Consider the following 14429-nt stretch of genomic DNA (forward strand, 5'->3'; position numbering starts at 1 on the left):
GGGTAAAGAGCAAGGTCCTACTGTGTGGCACAGGGAACTATTCAATATTCTGTGGTGAACCATACTGCAAAAGCATGTGAAAAAGAATTTATGTGCATAACCAAATCGCTTTGCTGTACAGCAGAAATGAACACAGCATTGTAAATCAACTTCACTTCAATAAAATAAATTCTTAAAAAGGAAAAAAACCAAATAGAAAAAAATTCTAAATACATCTAAAATTTTTAGAATAAATGAATGAGCAGAGAAACTTCAGGTGGTCTTTGCCAACCCACCTCTCCAAATCCAAAGTCATAAAGCTCAGAAGACATTCAGAAGTAACCTCTGAACCTCAGCTTTCCGAGCTAAAAAAGTGAGAGTTGAATGCCCCGCTCTCCTCTAAGCTCTAAGACTGTAATTTGGAAAGGTAGCAATTATCACAATCACCAGAGCCCAGTGACTCCTGATTGGAAGACTTGGCATTTGGCTGCTGCAGAAAAGATTATTCCGTGGCTCTTGTTCAGGTGCTCCGTGTATCTGAAATGCTGAAAACCCTTCACCTTCAAGATAAACGAGTACCCAGCAGTGGTGGGCTGTGTGTGGAAGGCACACGTGGAAATTTAGGGAACATCGATGGAACTCGGACAGTTTTGCACGCTCTCGTGGGCTGTGCTGGAAATTGTTTATGTTTTTGTGATTGCTCAGATGGTCGAGCTTCTGGCTTCGGCAGCAAATATTGCCACATATTTGACGCATGTGGCTGGTGCCAAAACCGCCATCCTGAAAAAGAGTCATTATCCTGAGAGCGACTATTTCATTATGCTCTTAAAAGTGGCAGTGCTTACATTTGCAACGATGTGGATGGACCTAGAGATGATCACACTGGAGGAAGCAAGCCAGACAGAGAAAGACAAACACCATATGATATCGCTTATATGTGGAATCAAAAAAAAAAAAAAAAGACTACGAGTGAACTCACAAAACAGAAATAGATTCACAGACATAGAAAACAAACTCCCGGTTACCACAGGAGAAGGGAAGGAGGGATAGATTAAAATACACACATTATCATACACAGGGGCTTCCCGAGTGGCTCAGGGGGAAGGTGGGTTCAATCCCTGGGCTGGGAAGACCCCCTGGAGTAGGAAATGGCAACCCACTCCTGTGTTCTTGTCTGGAGAATCTCATGGACAGAGGAGCCTGGCGGGCTAGCCCATGGGGTCACAAAGGGTCGGACATGACTGAGTGACTGAGCACGCAAGCACACTACCATATACAAAAGAGATAACCCCCAAGGACCTACTGTATAGCACAGGGAGCTATAGTCAATCCCTTGTAACAGCCTATAATGGAAGCAAAGAAAAGAATTATATATATATATATATAACTGAACCACTTTGCTGAATCCCTGAAACTAGCATAGCATTGTAACTACATTTCAATAAAAATTTACACATAAATAAATTTTTAAGACAAAAAAAATAGTGGCAGTGCATAAGTGCAGCTCCTTCATGGGCTGGGCACCGAATACATAAGCGTTCAGCTTTCGTGGTGCCAGCAGACTATACAGCTCAGGACTGAAATTATGAGCACCTGCCATGTGCCAGGCAGAATCCCTGACAAGGAGCACTGAACAGAACAAAGCCCTTGCCCGTCGGGGTGCCTCCACCACAGCAGGGAAGACAGAGAATGATGACGAGATACAGAGACGCATAGCAGTGGGTCAGGCTGCGGAGAATGATGACAGGCTAGTGGGTGGAGGTAACTGGGATGCTCCAGGTGACGCTCTCCTAACTCTCTGCCCGGGGCCAGCACTGCAGACGTGCAACTTCCTCCAAGGGTCTCAAGGAACTCTGTTCCTATCAGGTAGGCCAGGCTTGGTCAGCGTCAGAAGGACAGAGACGAAACCTAAAACAGTGAGGCTTTTTGTCCCTAGAGTTAGAGCAGGCTGTTCCTGGTCAAAGCCCTGTGTAGACCTGGCAATTATAGGAATTGTTTTCTGTTCTCCCGAGAGAACAGAAGACTTTTGACTTGGTCTCCTCTTGTTCTCTTTTCATTGGGCTGATGGCTAAGTGCATATGGCCAATCAGTTCATCCCAGAAAAGTACTATTTTACCTTGCTGTGGCCTCCATAATAAAATATTTTAATTTAATACTGCAATCTAGCACCCAATCTGGAAACTGGACGTGGGAAGCTGATGTTAGGATGTGCCTAATCATGCAGCCATTTATTCAGCTCAGTATTGATCACACAACACGTCGTGTGCCACGTGCTATGGGTAGAGGCAGCCGTGGACTTCGCCCCCAGACACCTAGCGTCTACTGGGACAGATCAGACACGGCCACTCTGGGCGGCTGGACACGCAGAGCTGTGAGAGATACAGAGTGACTGCAGGGGACGTAGCTTCAGGCCCTGGGAACCACGGGGTCCTCACGACGGCCTCTGAGTTGAGACACAGCCCAACCAGTCCATTGCCATGCGGTAGCCCCGGTGATGAGAATGACACGGTCCTGGGCTGAGTGAGGGTCCCCAGGCCCCACATCCCATGTGCCCTAGCCAAGGCGATGACCATGTGACCCTGGGGAGGCAAGTTGCTGGGCTTTACCCTCTCTGCTGTCTCTCCCTTATTCAAAGCCCCCTCGGGGTTCTGCCTGGCCCCTCCCTCACACCCCACCATCTCCCTGCTTCCATTTCTGTGTCCCGAGACGATCCTCCACATGGCAGCCAGGGTGACCTCTTAAATATTAAGTCAGACGGAGCACCTTCCGAAGACTTCCTGTCACCCTTGGAGCGAAGTCCAGGTCCTCGCCGTGACCCGAAAGCCCTTCAAGCTTCAGCCCCAGCGATGTCCCCACCTGCCCCCACCATGCCTCCCTTCTGTCCCTCCACTGCAGCCACCCTGTCCTGCCCCCACCATGCCTCCCTTCCGTCCCTCCACTGCAGCCACCCTGTTCCTGCTCTTCTCCAAACAAACCAACCCGATGCTGCCCCTGGGCCTTTGCACACCCCGCCCCCCGTCGTCCAAGACTGCTCGCCTCCGGAAACCACATGATTCTCCCTTACTTCTTTTCAAATCCCCCCCTGAGAGAGGCCTGCCTTAACCACCCTCGAGACGAGACCCCTCCGCCCCCCCCTCCACGGGCTGTCTCACCCGCAGACGGGAGATGCCTGCTCTCTTGTTGCCCGTCTTCTTCACCAGCTGAAACATCACAGATGTCGTCCCTTTTGACTATCTTGCTCAGCGCCCAATACTTGGCACAAAGAAGGTGTTTAATAAGCACGGGTGCGTTGACCGCCACACGTGTGGATTGACGCTGAGGGGTTGGATTTGACACACCTCTCCATCTTGTTCTCATCAGCCAACGGCCAGAACTTCGCTTCCTCGAGTGCTGAATGGTTTCCAAATATCTATCTTTGGGTTGGACCTCTTATCTGGGTTCCAGGCTCAAATATCCAGATTCCTCAAAGTCTCTGTAAGAGGATCCCCACTCCGTTCTCGTCTCTTCACCCCGATTCCACACACCGGCTCCTAGTTCTTGGGTCAGTGAGCGAAGGTCGCTCCCACCCACCCTCCAGCACAAGCCAGACATCTGAGGGTCCCTTCTGAAGTCTCCTCCTCCTTCCCCCACATCTGTCCAACTCATCCATCCCCACAGCCACGACCCTTACCTGGGCCACTGACACGTCCCTCCCAGACCACTGCCATCATCTGAAAACCGGCTCTCCTGTATCCGCCCGTGGGCCCTGCCACCTGCCGCCCCCGCTCCTGCGCTTGAATCTGTGGTCGCTCCCCTCGGCTCTCAGGGTAAAGATCGGCGCTCCTCACCGGGTCTACAAGCCGGGTGGACGCTCTACCAGGACACGTGCCTGCGGTGGTGTAGGCGGTCAAAGGCTGAAATGCCTCCATCCCTCTCGGTCAGTCCCGCACCCCTGCCGCTCTGGCTGCTCTGGCCCCGCCCCAGACCCCCCGCCTCACTCTGCAACCAGAGGGTTCATGTGCAGTGGAGCAGGAAACATGCGGGCGCACACGTGCCCACATGCGTGATGCACACACGTGGCTCGGGCCCTGGGGCACCTGACCCAGGCGTTGGCTGCTGTGACCGTCACCCCTGCCTCTTGCGTCCAGCCCCGAGGTCACCTCTCCTGCCTCATCTGGTTCCTGATCTCTCCCTCCCTCCTGCAGCCGCTCTGCCACCCTCCCCTCTAAACTCTCGGGCCTCTTCTCTGCTTCTGGAATGTTCTTCCCTCCCTCCCCTCATTAACCCTGACTCACCCCTTAGCTCAATAGCTCTTCCTCCAGGAGCCTTCTCTGACCTCCTGCCCTACCCCGAGTCTCTCTTACAGACTCTCCTAACTCCCTGTGACTTTCCTCCTGGGCTCCTAGCATAGCTTGTCTGCAGTTCCGTTTGTGTGATTACTCAATTAACAGCTCTCACAGTCAGTAGACTATGGGTCAGAGTGGATGAGGAGGATGGCTTTTGTTTCTTAACTATTAAATCCCTAAAGCCCAGCTCTACACTTGAGGAGGTATCCGGGAAGACATGGACGACGTGGGTTTGAAGCTTGAAAAACGCTTGGATAAATGAAAGGAGTATTTACGTAGAGATACTGGCATGGGGACATGTAGCTGTGTGTGTCCTTGTGTGTGGATTTGTTCTTTTCTACAACCGTAATCATGGTGATAAAAATCAGTAGACAAAAATCTATGCACCAAGGAAGCTGCCCTGAATATTCAGATGTCTCTTATATAAGCCTCTTTCCACACTACTTAGAGTAATTATTTCCGATTATGGCAAACGACTCTCGTTCTTTCCACGAAACATCCTCTGAAAGTGTGTTACTTATGTAAGGATCGGCGTTTGCCCCGTCACTGTGATTGCAGTCCATCGGTTCAAAAGGATCCAATGGAAGCAAATTCTCGAGCAGTGACCCCAGGACAAGAGCCTGTGTTTTAATCTTCTCAGAACCGTGAGCGTGTGCTCTAAAGAGAAGACGCTCTCATCCCCTAAGGGGGATGGGTCTCTGCACGTCACAGAGTCAGGGTGCCGTCCCAGGGGTGCGCCAAGGTGAGCTGAGCTTTAGGTCCTGACCCACGTCACCCCGGCCCCCAGTGCCCAGTCATCCTCTCCCCCTGTATGTCCACTCGGAGCAAAAGCCCAATCGCCCTGTAACACGGGAAGGAGGCTCCGGCGACACTGGCGGTCCTGGGGCGGCTCTGCAGCAGGCACAGAGCGAAAGACGAGGACCAGTGGAGCCTAGATCTGGAGGGGTGGCGGGGTGAAGGAGCCACAGGACTAAACCAACAGGAGGGGCTTTGCACACGGGGAGCCCTTCCTTTAACCATCATCCCCCCTCTTTCCTCACTGGCAGCAGTTAGCAGTCTCCTCCGGCACTAAGCCTATCGGAGACAGTGCCCATAATGTGCATATGTGGCCTGGATGCTGGCTGAGCCCGTGATGGACCAAGGAGGGGCCTTGCAGAGCTGTGGCCCAGGGAGAGGCTGGGCTCGCGGGGACTCACCGGCAGCAGCCCCCTCAGGAAAGAGCCCTGCCTGTGTGCTCAGAACTTGCCCATGGCTCAGGGCTCAGGACCACACAGTTGCCCCCGATCCTGCTAAGCAGCTCCTTGGAGAGTGGGTGTCTTAACCCTCGAAGGGCCTCTGGGGAGACTGGTGCTTCTCACCGGGAGCTTCCCTGCAGAGGGACGCTCATCTGTGTTACTGGGCCTGAACGAAGGAAGCGAGGAGCTTGCCTCCTGGCCCCCCAGGAGTGCGTCTGCAGGTGCCCCCACCTGGAGGGGGCGGGGACACCACGACGGCTCACACAGCCCCTCTCCTGAGCCCTCCAGCACCCTCTCGTGGCCCCCAGACTTTGCTCCTCTGTCCCTTTCCATGAAAGAAATGGGGCCAGAGTGTCCATTTCCCCAAAGGCAACCTTTTGCGCTGAACCTATCAACTCAGTTCAGTCTTTCAGTCGTGTCCAACTTTTTGCAACCCCATGGACTGCAGGCTTCCCTGTCCATCACCAACTCCTGGAGCTTACTCAAACTCATGTCCATTGAGATTGTGACGCCAACCAACCATCTCATCCTCTGTCGTCCCCTTCTCTCGCCTTCAATCTTTCCCAGCAAGAGGGTCTTTTCCAATGAGTCAGTTCTTCACATCAGGTTGCCAAAGTATTGGAGCTTCAGCTTCAGCATCAGTCCTTCCAATGAATATTTAGGACTGATTTCCTCTAGGATTGACTGGTTGGATCTCCTTGCAGTCCAAGGGACTCTCAAGAGTCTTCTCCAACACCACAATTTGAAAGCATCAACTCTTTGATGCTCAGTCTTCTTTATGGTCCAAGTACATCTGTACATGACCACTGGAAAAACCATAGCTTTGACTAGATGGGCCTTTGTTGGTAAAGTGATGTCTCTGCTTTTTAATATGCTGTCTGGAACCGCCCAGAATGCCTCAGATCTGGGATGTTTGGGGAGGAGGGATGACAGAAGCGGGGCTTGCTTCTCCCCATCCAGTCTGCACCCCAAGTGCATCCACATGCTTGTCTCCCCTCTGGAGTCCACTTGCCACGACCACTGCTCCGTCTCACGCTCCTACCTCTGTTTCCTATCCCACACTCCCCGCCCCATCCTCTCTGCACTTCCACATGTGGATTTAGACCACAGAAGCCCAGCTGGATCCAAAAGGAATCTCGGCACATGGTCCTGTGCACTTTAAGTAGAGTAGGGGGCAGGGAGGCCAGGCTGAGGAGCCCAGGCCGCCAATGGAAAACTTAAGCTGCCTCCTGGGTGTTTCTTCTGCTGGTTTGTGAAAGTCACCCAGTCCAGCACCACACGGACAGACCCGGGGGAGCCCATGCTCGCGGAAATAAGCTGGTCCGCAAAGCCAAACTGGGTAAGTTCACTGCCATGCGATTCCCAGAGACAGACAGGAGGGTGCTGGTCGTGAGGGGCTGGGCAGTTAGTTTGCTGGGTGCTGAGGTTCAGTTCAGCGAGCTGAAAAATGAACTGGGGATGGGTAGTGGTGATGGGCATGGATGTAACTCAGGCCCCTGAACTGTATGCTTACAAATGCTTGACATGGTCAATTCTATGTGAGGTGCGTCTCACCACAATCAAAAACAGTTTTTTAACGGTTAGGATGGCTTTTTATGAAGCTGGAATGGGTAAATTTCTTCTCAGTTAGAAACGGAATTGGCCATGTAGCCGAACAACTCAACCGACTGGCAAAAACAGACAAACGAAACCAAAGGCATCGGATGCACAGCCCTGGCCACACCCTGTCCTCTCTTCCCCAGGGAGCGCGCTCCTCTCGGTTCAGGCAGTGCCTCCAGCCTCGGGCCCCCCCCCTGCCACTGCGTCCCGCGCACCTTCAGCTTCCTCCCCACACAGAGCCCCGTCACTCAGCACCACAAACATCCAGAGAACCCTTTCAGCCGCCCTGGTTCCCAGCCTCCGGCAACACCCGACGGGGAATCCCCAGCCCTACCTCCTTCTCAGCGGCAAACCCACAAAGGCCACCGCAGACAAAGGGGATGAATGCCGCCACCGACACAGCATCCTTCAAAGTCTTTCCACCCACCCCCCACTTCAAAGGCCACAAAGTCCAAGACCACAGCGGGCACCAGCGGGCACTTCTGAGGGGAGAGGCCGCGGGGGGTGGACGGGGCGCGGCCCATGCTGTTGGGGCACCAGCCCTTCCCCGTGGGGTGCTGGGCCACCGCGGGGCTGGCACGCGTCTGGGGCAGGGCCTTCAGTGGGTGGAAGCCCCGGGGGGTGTTTGAGGCCATGGGGGAAAAAGGTTAATAGAGGCAGAGCCTTCAGGAAACGGCTCCAGGCAAGAGCCACTCTTCAGAGACCACACACCGCCTGCCTCTCACTTACCTGGTTGCAGGTGTTAATGTCTACCCCATTCCGCAGGTGATCCAAAGCTTTGTCCAAGTTACCTGATCTGGCTGCCCTCAGAAAGCTAGTAGCAGCATCGGCCTGTGAGGACAGAGAGCAGCTGTGAGTGGGTCTGCGTGCTGAGGGCTTCACGGGCCGCTCGAGCCCAGGGCTGCGAACAGAACCAAGGTCCCGAGGCAGCCACTACCCCATCCCGTTAAATGCCCACCATGGTCCCTAGGCGTGCGCAGGGCTGCAGCCCCCAGGACAGACGGCTCTTGGCTGGAGGGTGGGGAGGCCTTCAGAGCACGGCCTGCCTTCCTTCTGGAGTATTTATAAGCAAGTGATCTCGGCTGGGACCCGGGAGGGGCCTCCTTCTAGAGGTTTCCGTTCCACCCAGGAGACGTCTCAGCAGGCCTAGCATCTCCCTGCCTTGGGGCCTCCGCGGACTCCACCTTCCCACTCAGGAGCCCGGCCCCCACCACCCGGCCCCACCCATTGAGATGAAGCAGAGGCGCCACGGGAACCAAACACAAGCACTTTGGTGCTGTTTTGTGGGGTTTGTTTTCACGTAAACAGCACACAGCACTTACTACATACTGAAAACCATTATCAGCACTTGGCTATAATATCCATTTACACGGGGTGGCGGCGGGGCGGGGTGGGGGAGAGATGCATTTAGCCATTAAAGACATCCCCAGGAGGTAAGTACTCCTGCCATCCCCATTTCACAGATGCGGGAACTGAGGCCCAGAGAGCCCAAGTGACTTGTGCAGGGTCACAGAGTGGGGAAGAGGTGCACCGACAGCCTGGCCCTGCCCCTTGACTTGGCAGGTGCCCCTCGCCAGTCTTCCAGAACGAGAGTAAAGCCCTTAGGGTCCGTAGGCTGAGGCTCAGCCCCCTACAGACGCAAGCAGGCCCTGCCTGGGACGCCGGCTTGTGTTAGGGATGAATGACAGCCAGAAAGGGAGAGTGGGTGAGAGAGCAGGAAAGGAGGTGCTAGACATAAGGTCTAGCGTGGCAGACAAGCGCAGGGGGCTCCGGGTAGCTCCCTTGCGTCTAGAGGGGTCCGACGGTCCGCAGGTGCCTCCACGCCTGTGTTCTTATCTGCAAGGGGAGGGCAAGGCTTGTCCCATACCCTGGCTGTGAAACTGAATGGAAATATTACAGATTATATGTGATTATAATGATTACATCAGCGCGAGTGCTGAGCACAGGGCTTGCACGTGGTGGGCACTCGGGGTGAGTTTAACAGGTGAGGGCCGTCATATGACAGGCCACGAGTGAAGGGGAGTGTCTAGGTTTGGGGGGGGGTTATGCTGTTCCTCCAGGAGATCCATCCTGGGGTGCTCTGTCTCCCTGTTTCATGCTCCCCTCATCTGAGAACGTGCTGTCGTGGGCTGAAGGGTGCTGCCCAAGAGATGCCTGTATCCCACCCCCTGGAACCCCAGCATGTGTCCTCTTTGGAAAGTGTCTTTGTGGATGTAATGATGTTATTGGTCTTGAGATGAGTGCCCTCGATACCCTGCGAGCTTTTGTGCTAAGTCACTTCAGTCGTGTCCTACTCTTTGCCACCTCTAGTCCTTCTCTTTGCAGGCTTCTCTGTCCTTGGGATTCCCCAGGCAAGAATACTGGAGTGGGTTACCATTTCCTCCTCCAGGGGATCTTCCTGACCCAAGGATTGAACTTATCCTCCTGCATTGGCAAGCAAGTTCTTTACCACCAGCGCCACCTCAGAAGCCAGCCCCAAAATCCAATGATAAGTGTCCTTATAAAAGACAGAACACGTACGCACGTGCACACGCACACACACGCGCGAGACGTAGGCAGAGACAGGAGTGAGGCGGCCACAAGCCAAGGAAGCTGGCAACCAGCAGGAGCCAGAAGCGCAGAATCTCCGCTGGCACCTCCAGGGGAGCTCAGCCCTGCCCACACCTTGAGTTCAGACCTCTGGCCTCCAGACTGTGAGAGAAGCTACTCCCGTTTTAAGCCACCAAGTGCGCAACAGTTTGTTAGAGCATATGATGGCCCCTAACCACGGAAGATTCAAAATCTACGGCCAACGACTGCAACATCCTGCAATTAAACCAGAGCGGGGCTGCACGCCTTTGCCAATAAAACAGCTAATCCAAGTCAAAAATAGAGTCTCCAGCCTTACAGACCTTCACCCCCGAGGGCTGCCCCCAGTCATCTCAGCCCTCCAGCCCTGCTCCAAGACTCCTGGCTGATACTTCTCCACTCGACCTCCCTGCTCTTCCTAAAATCCTGATGTCCTGCTAGTCCTCCCCGACTCCAGGCCCGCGAGGGTCCCGGTACCTTAGCTCAAAGCCAAGCCCTGAGTCTGCTGGTTCATGACACATGTGCATCTCACACCCCCAGCACAGCAGGATGGCAGGTTCCTCCCCCGTCCTCCCCCACCGCCCCCGCCCCGGCATTCCCATTCTGTCTCCCGACAGGCCCACACTCTGATGCGCTCTCATTTGTTAAACCCAGTCTTGCCTTTCTTCACGGTCCACTCAGGCCCTGTGTCCTCTGTGATGCTAACCTTGGATACTCAATCTTTACCATCTTTAAATCTAGGAACAAGAGCTTGATTTCTTAAAATGCATTTTCAATACACTTTCCTCTTTTATGCAAGTCTTGTTTCCCATGGGCAAATTATTTGCTTCTTGGGTCAGAGACCAAATCTTCTATCTCTTTTGAATCCCTCAAAGCATGAATCGTCTGCTAGGCCAAGACTTCCCTTGACCTAAAACACAGGGCACCTAGCGTCCCCGGGCTTCTTGGCAAGGCATCTGTAAAGGAGGACGCATTTCAGAAATGAGGACCAATCCGTGGGTTCCCTATGAGCTGGATTCCCAGAGAAATCAGGCTCAAGGGTTAGTCCCTCCAAAAATGTCTGTGCCTGCCGGTTCAGAAGGCCTGTGAGGACTCAGCTGTTTAGAAAAATACAGTATACTACTCCCAAAAATGAGAGTATTAGAAACACATCTCCCACCTGCCCAAACTATCTTCTGCAGCATAACCAGAGCATTAGGGATGAAAACTAAGCATGGTGGATAGAAACAGATGCAACACTGGCTAATGACTGTCACTATTCAAAACAATGAATCTAGGCAGTAAAGGAGAATATTTACAACAGACAGACAAGCAGATAAATAGAGGGCAGGGTAAGCCCGACCTACACTAGGCTGAGGAAGGCTGAATACTTTCTGTTGGGTATATAATTGAACCATGAAATTATAATACTTATACCAATCACTGGGCAAGTATTGGGTTGGCCAATACTCAAAAGTTTGAGTTTTTCTGCAAGCTGCTAAGGAAAAAATCTGAATGAACATTTGGGCCAATTCAATATATTACCAACATTCTATCTTTTAATCCTGATCACAAACTGGATTGTTGAGGTGGGTGTAATGATGGCGTGCATTTTAGAGGTTGGGGGAGGTGAACAGTTTGCCCAGGTTCTGCACTAGTTAATACTCGGGGATTCAGGCCACGACTCCCTGAACCAAGCCGGCACCTTCCTACTGCCTTTGATCCCGAGGTGCATTCTCCACAATTTCAAACCTGAAGGTAACCAGAAAGCCCTGACAGATGTAGGAGCTAGGAGGGGCCCATGCCTTTTCCAATTAAGCAGTAAACCCACAGCAGAGAAAGGAACCCGGTAGGTCTCTGCTCTGACCCTGGCCACTGCATTGAGACCAAGACAGGCCTCTAGAAAGGAATCATCTAGTCCCACTCCTTCCCTTCTCTGATGATAAAACTGATGGCAAAAAGGAAGTGACTGGCTAAGGTCACCTAGATAATTAGAGGTGAAGTTCAATTGCTAAGGCTTTTTCGTTTCCTCTCTGGTCTTCTCTGGGCATAGGGTAGTCAGGACCCAAGCAGGATCCTAGGGGTATCTTACAGGTCGATTGCAGGTAATAATGGTGTCATTCCACTGGGTACCCCCTCGGTTAATCCTATGAGTATTTCCCAAGGTCCTGTTGCAAGTCCAGGATCCTGCTAGGGCAAAGACGAAGAGAGTAGAAATTCTGCATGTAGGTCCCTGCCCTCAAGATTTGAAGTGCAACGTGACAGAGTTAGAAAGTGACCCATTCAACAAGCACGCAGTGGGCACCTCCTGGGTGCCAGGGACTGTCTCCGCGTTGCAGAGAAAATGACCCACTTTGGAGTATGAGACCACCTCTTGCCAGCTCATTCTGCCGAGCCGCTAATTCAATTACCTCCAACTCAATGACCTGTCCTGGGAGCCGCTTCCTGGTGCATCTAGGAACAGTCTATAATCCAGTAGGGTGGAAAGTCAAAAGAATCCAATAGGCTCCATTTCAGACTGTTCACATGAGTAAACACCAACCAGAAAAACAAGTGACAAATACGTACCAGACTGTCTCAATGGTCGGACAGACCGGAGCAGAGTCCCTGGCCCTTCCTGAGTGCTCGTCCCTGCAGGGCAGCCTCTGAGTGGAGAGACCAGAGGGGCTAAAGAAGGCTGTTCCCTGCATCTAGAAATGCCCCTAACCTCTGTATCACCCCCAAGAGCTGTCACCCCTCTGATCACCCCACCAAGGCTGCCTGTGCGCACCTCTGCCCCGTCCTCACCTTGAGCCTTATTGAAATCTAATTTTTCCCATGAGAAAACCGCCAGCACTGAGGGCAGGAAGGGACACACACACATCTCACGGTGTCCTCAGCCCCCATCCCTACAGGTCAGCTCATGTGATGTCCCTGAACTTCCTTCCATCACAACAGGAGTTACCTTCATGAATTCAGCCCTTCCTCTTTGTTAAGCCCTCTCCATCAACAGATTCATTGGCTCCCCCCAATAATTTTTGGACGCAGATACTTTTCCTTGTTTCCTCCTCACTGAGAAGCTAAACGAGGCACAGAGAGGTTAAGCACTTTGTCCAAGGTCACACAGTGAATCCTGGCCAGGTCAGGACATGAATCTTAGGAGTGCTTCCTCACTGCCCAGAGATTCCTCTCCAGCTCAGCTCTGGCTGGATGGGGAAAGCCTTCTGCCCGCGCTCACAGACTGTGCCCACTTCAGCCCTCCCCTCTGGAGGAAGGAAGTAGAAGGGAAGAAAGGGACCAGGATTCCTCCTAGGAGTCAAGTTCCCATCAGGACTGCTCTTCGGAAAAGGGAGGTAAGCCCTTGGTTACCTGAGACACCCAGACTATTATTAAACTTGCACTTCCTGAGTGGGGCCATACGAATATAGCAAGAGATAGTAGCCCAGGGGGCTCCAGTGTCTCCAGGAGGGAGAGCCAGAAGCCAGCTGCCAAATGTCAGCAAGCCTGGTGTCCGGGGGTGGGGATGGGGGGAGTTGGGGGGAGATTGCACCTGGGGGTGGGGGAGGCTCCCCAAGACTAGAGCCCAACACCAGAGTGAAGCTGAGGTTTAGACCAGGTGGCAGGGAGAACCCACGGTCTCTGCAGGCCTTGTCTGGAGCTTAGAGGACCTGAGCGTTCCCAGGACGAATCATGACTTTTTCAAGGTCTTTCAGTGCAAAATTCTCATCTAAAACGATGACTGGAAACTGAGCTCTTATCAGTTTCTGTAAACAGCAGTAAGAGGGGATCTCCTTCCCAAAGGGTCCTGTCTGGGCAAAAGGCAGTTTCTTGGCCAGAGTCAGGGTCGGATCTCCCGGTCCAGGCTCTGGATCCTGTCCTAGGGGGCTGCAGCTCTACCAAGAGACCACGTAGAGCAGGGCCTGTGCGTGGGGCTAGCCCTCCAGTTCTGAGCGCCCTTCGGACTCAGCGCTCCTGGCGGTCCAGGTGGGGCCTCCAAAGGAAGGGGCAGCGCCCGCAGGCGCACACATGCCTGGCCCCTGCCTCAAGCCCACCGACTGCAGAGAAGCAGCCGTGAACCCCTGCGGCCCCAGGGTGCGTTTTCATTGGGTCCCTTTCCTTTTTCTCTCTGGAAAGTTGGACTGTTAAAGATGTCACTGACGAAACGAGGCGCGCAAGCCGGAGACCCCAGGGTCCTTTTCGAAGCTATCCACCCCGGTGCGAGGCCTGGGGGAAACCAGCCATCCCCTTCCTGAGCTCCTCCGGCAGTGGGCTCGGAGGCTGGGCGATGCCGGACGGGAGAAGAGCCACCCGCGGACCCTGACGGTGGGCAGCGCTGGCGGGGAGTCCCACTCTGCCACTTGATGCTGTGCCTCGGACAAGTTCCCAACCTCAACGTTCCCACTGCTAAAATGGGGACAGCTCTCCAGGGGGCGGAGGATGAGGATGACAAAGGACAGGCGGCCCGGCTCCCTCTCCCCCCATTCATTTCCCGCTGCTTCTGGACGTCCGGGCGCTCGCGTTCCTGAGGTCTAAGGGTCAGGAGCGCCTCAGGCTCGGGAGGCGGCCCTTCTCCAGCCAAGGCCAAGCCCGGGGCATCCCGGCGGGTCCGAGGGGGTTCCCGCAAGGGGTGGCCGGGTGCCCCCCACAGACCCCCTCGCCCAACCGCAGAGCGGGCCCGGCGGGCTTCTCCTCCGGGCACCTCCGCGCGCCAGCCCGTGCGCCCCGCTTTGCCCTCCCGCCCGCCCGCCCGCCGGGCACGCGTCCC

At 54.0% G+C, this 14429-nt stretch overlaps 1 protein-coding gene across 1 annotated transcript in view; it reads right to left on the minus strand.

Annotated features, from left to right (window-relative positions):
• The window catches only part of LOC104993262 (ankyrin-1-like), a 73562-nt gene that overhangs the window by 53282 nt on the left and 5851 nt on the right, over positions 1 to 14429 (minus strand). Inside the window, exons 3-5 of the mRNA XM_010846443.1 lie at positions 13824 to 14193; positions 11778 to 11872; positions 7868 to 8071 (exon numbers count right to left, since the gene is read on the minus strand). Coding sequence (XP_010844745.1) covers positions 7868 to 8071; positions 11778 to 11872; positions 13824 to 14193 — 669 coding nt within the window. The remainder of the gene's footprint in view (positions 1 to 7867; positions 8072 to 11777; positions 11873 to 13823; positions 14194 to 14429) is intronic.

The sequence above is a fragment of the Bison bison genome, unplaced genomic scaffold (genome assembly GCF_000754665.1).
Source record: "Bison bison bison isolate TAMUID 2011002044 unplaced genomic scaffold, Bison_UMD1.0 scf7180017864236, whole genome shotgun sequence".
Taxonomy (NCBI): domain Eukaryota; kingdom Metazoa; phylum Chordata; class Mammalia; order Artiodactyla; family Bovidae; genus Bison; species Bison bison.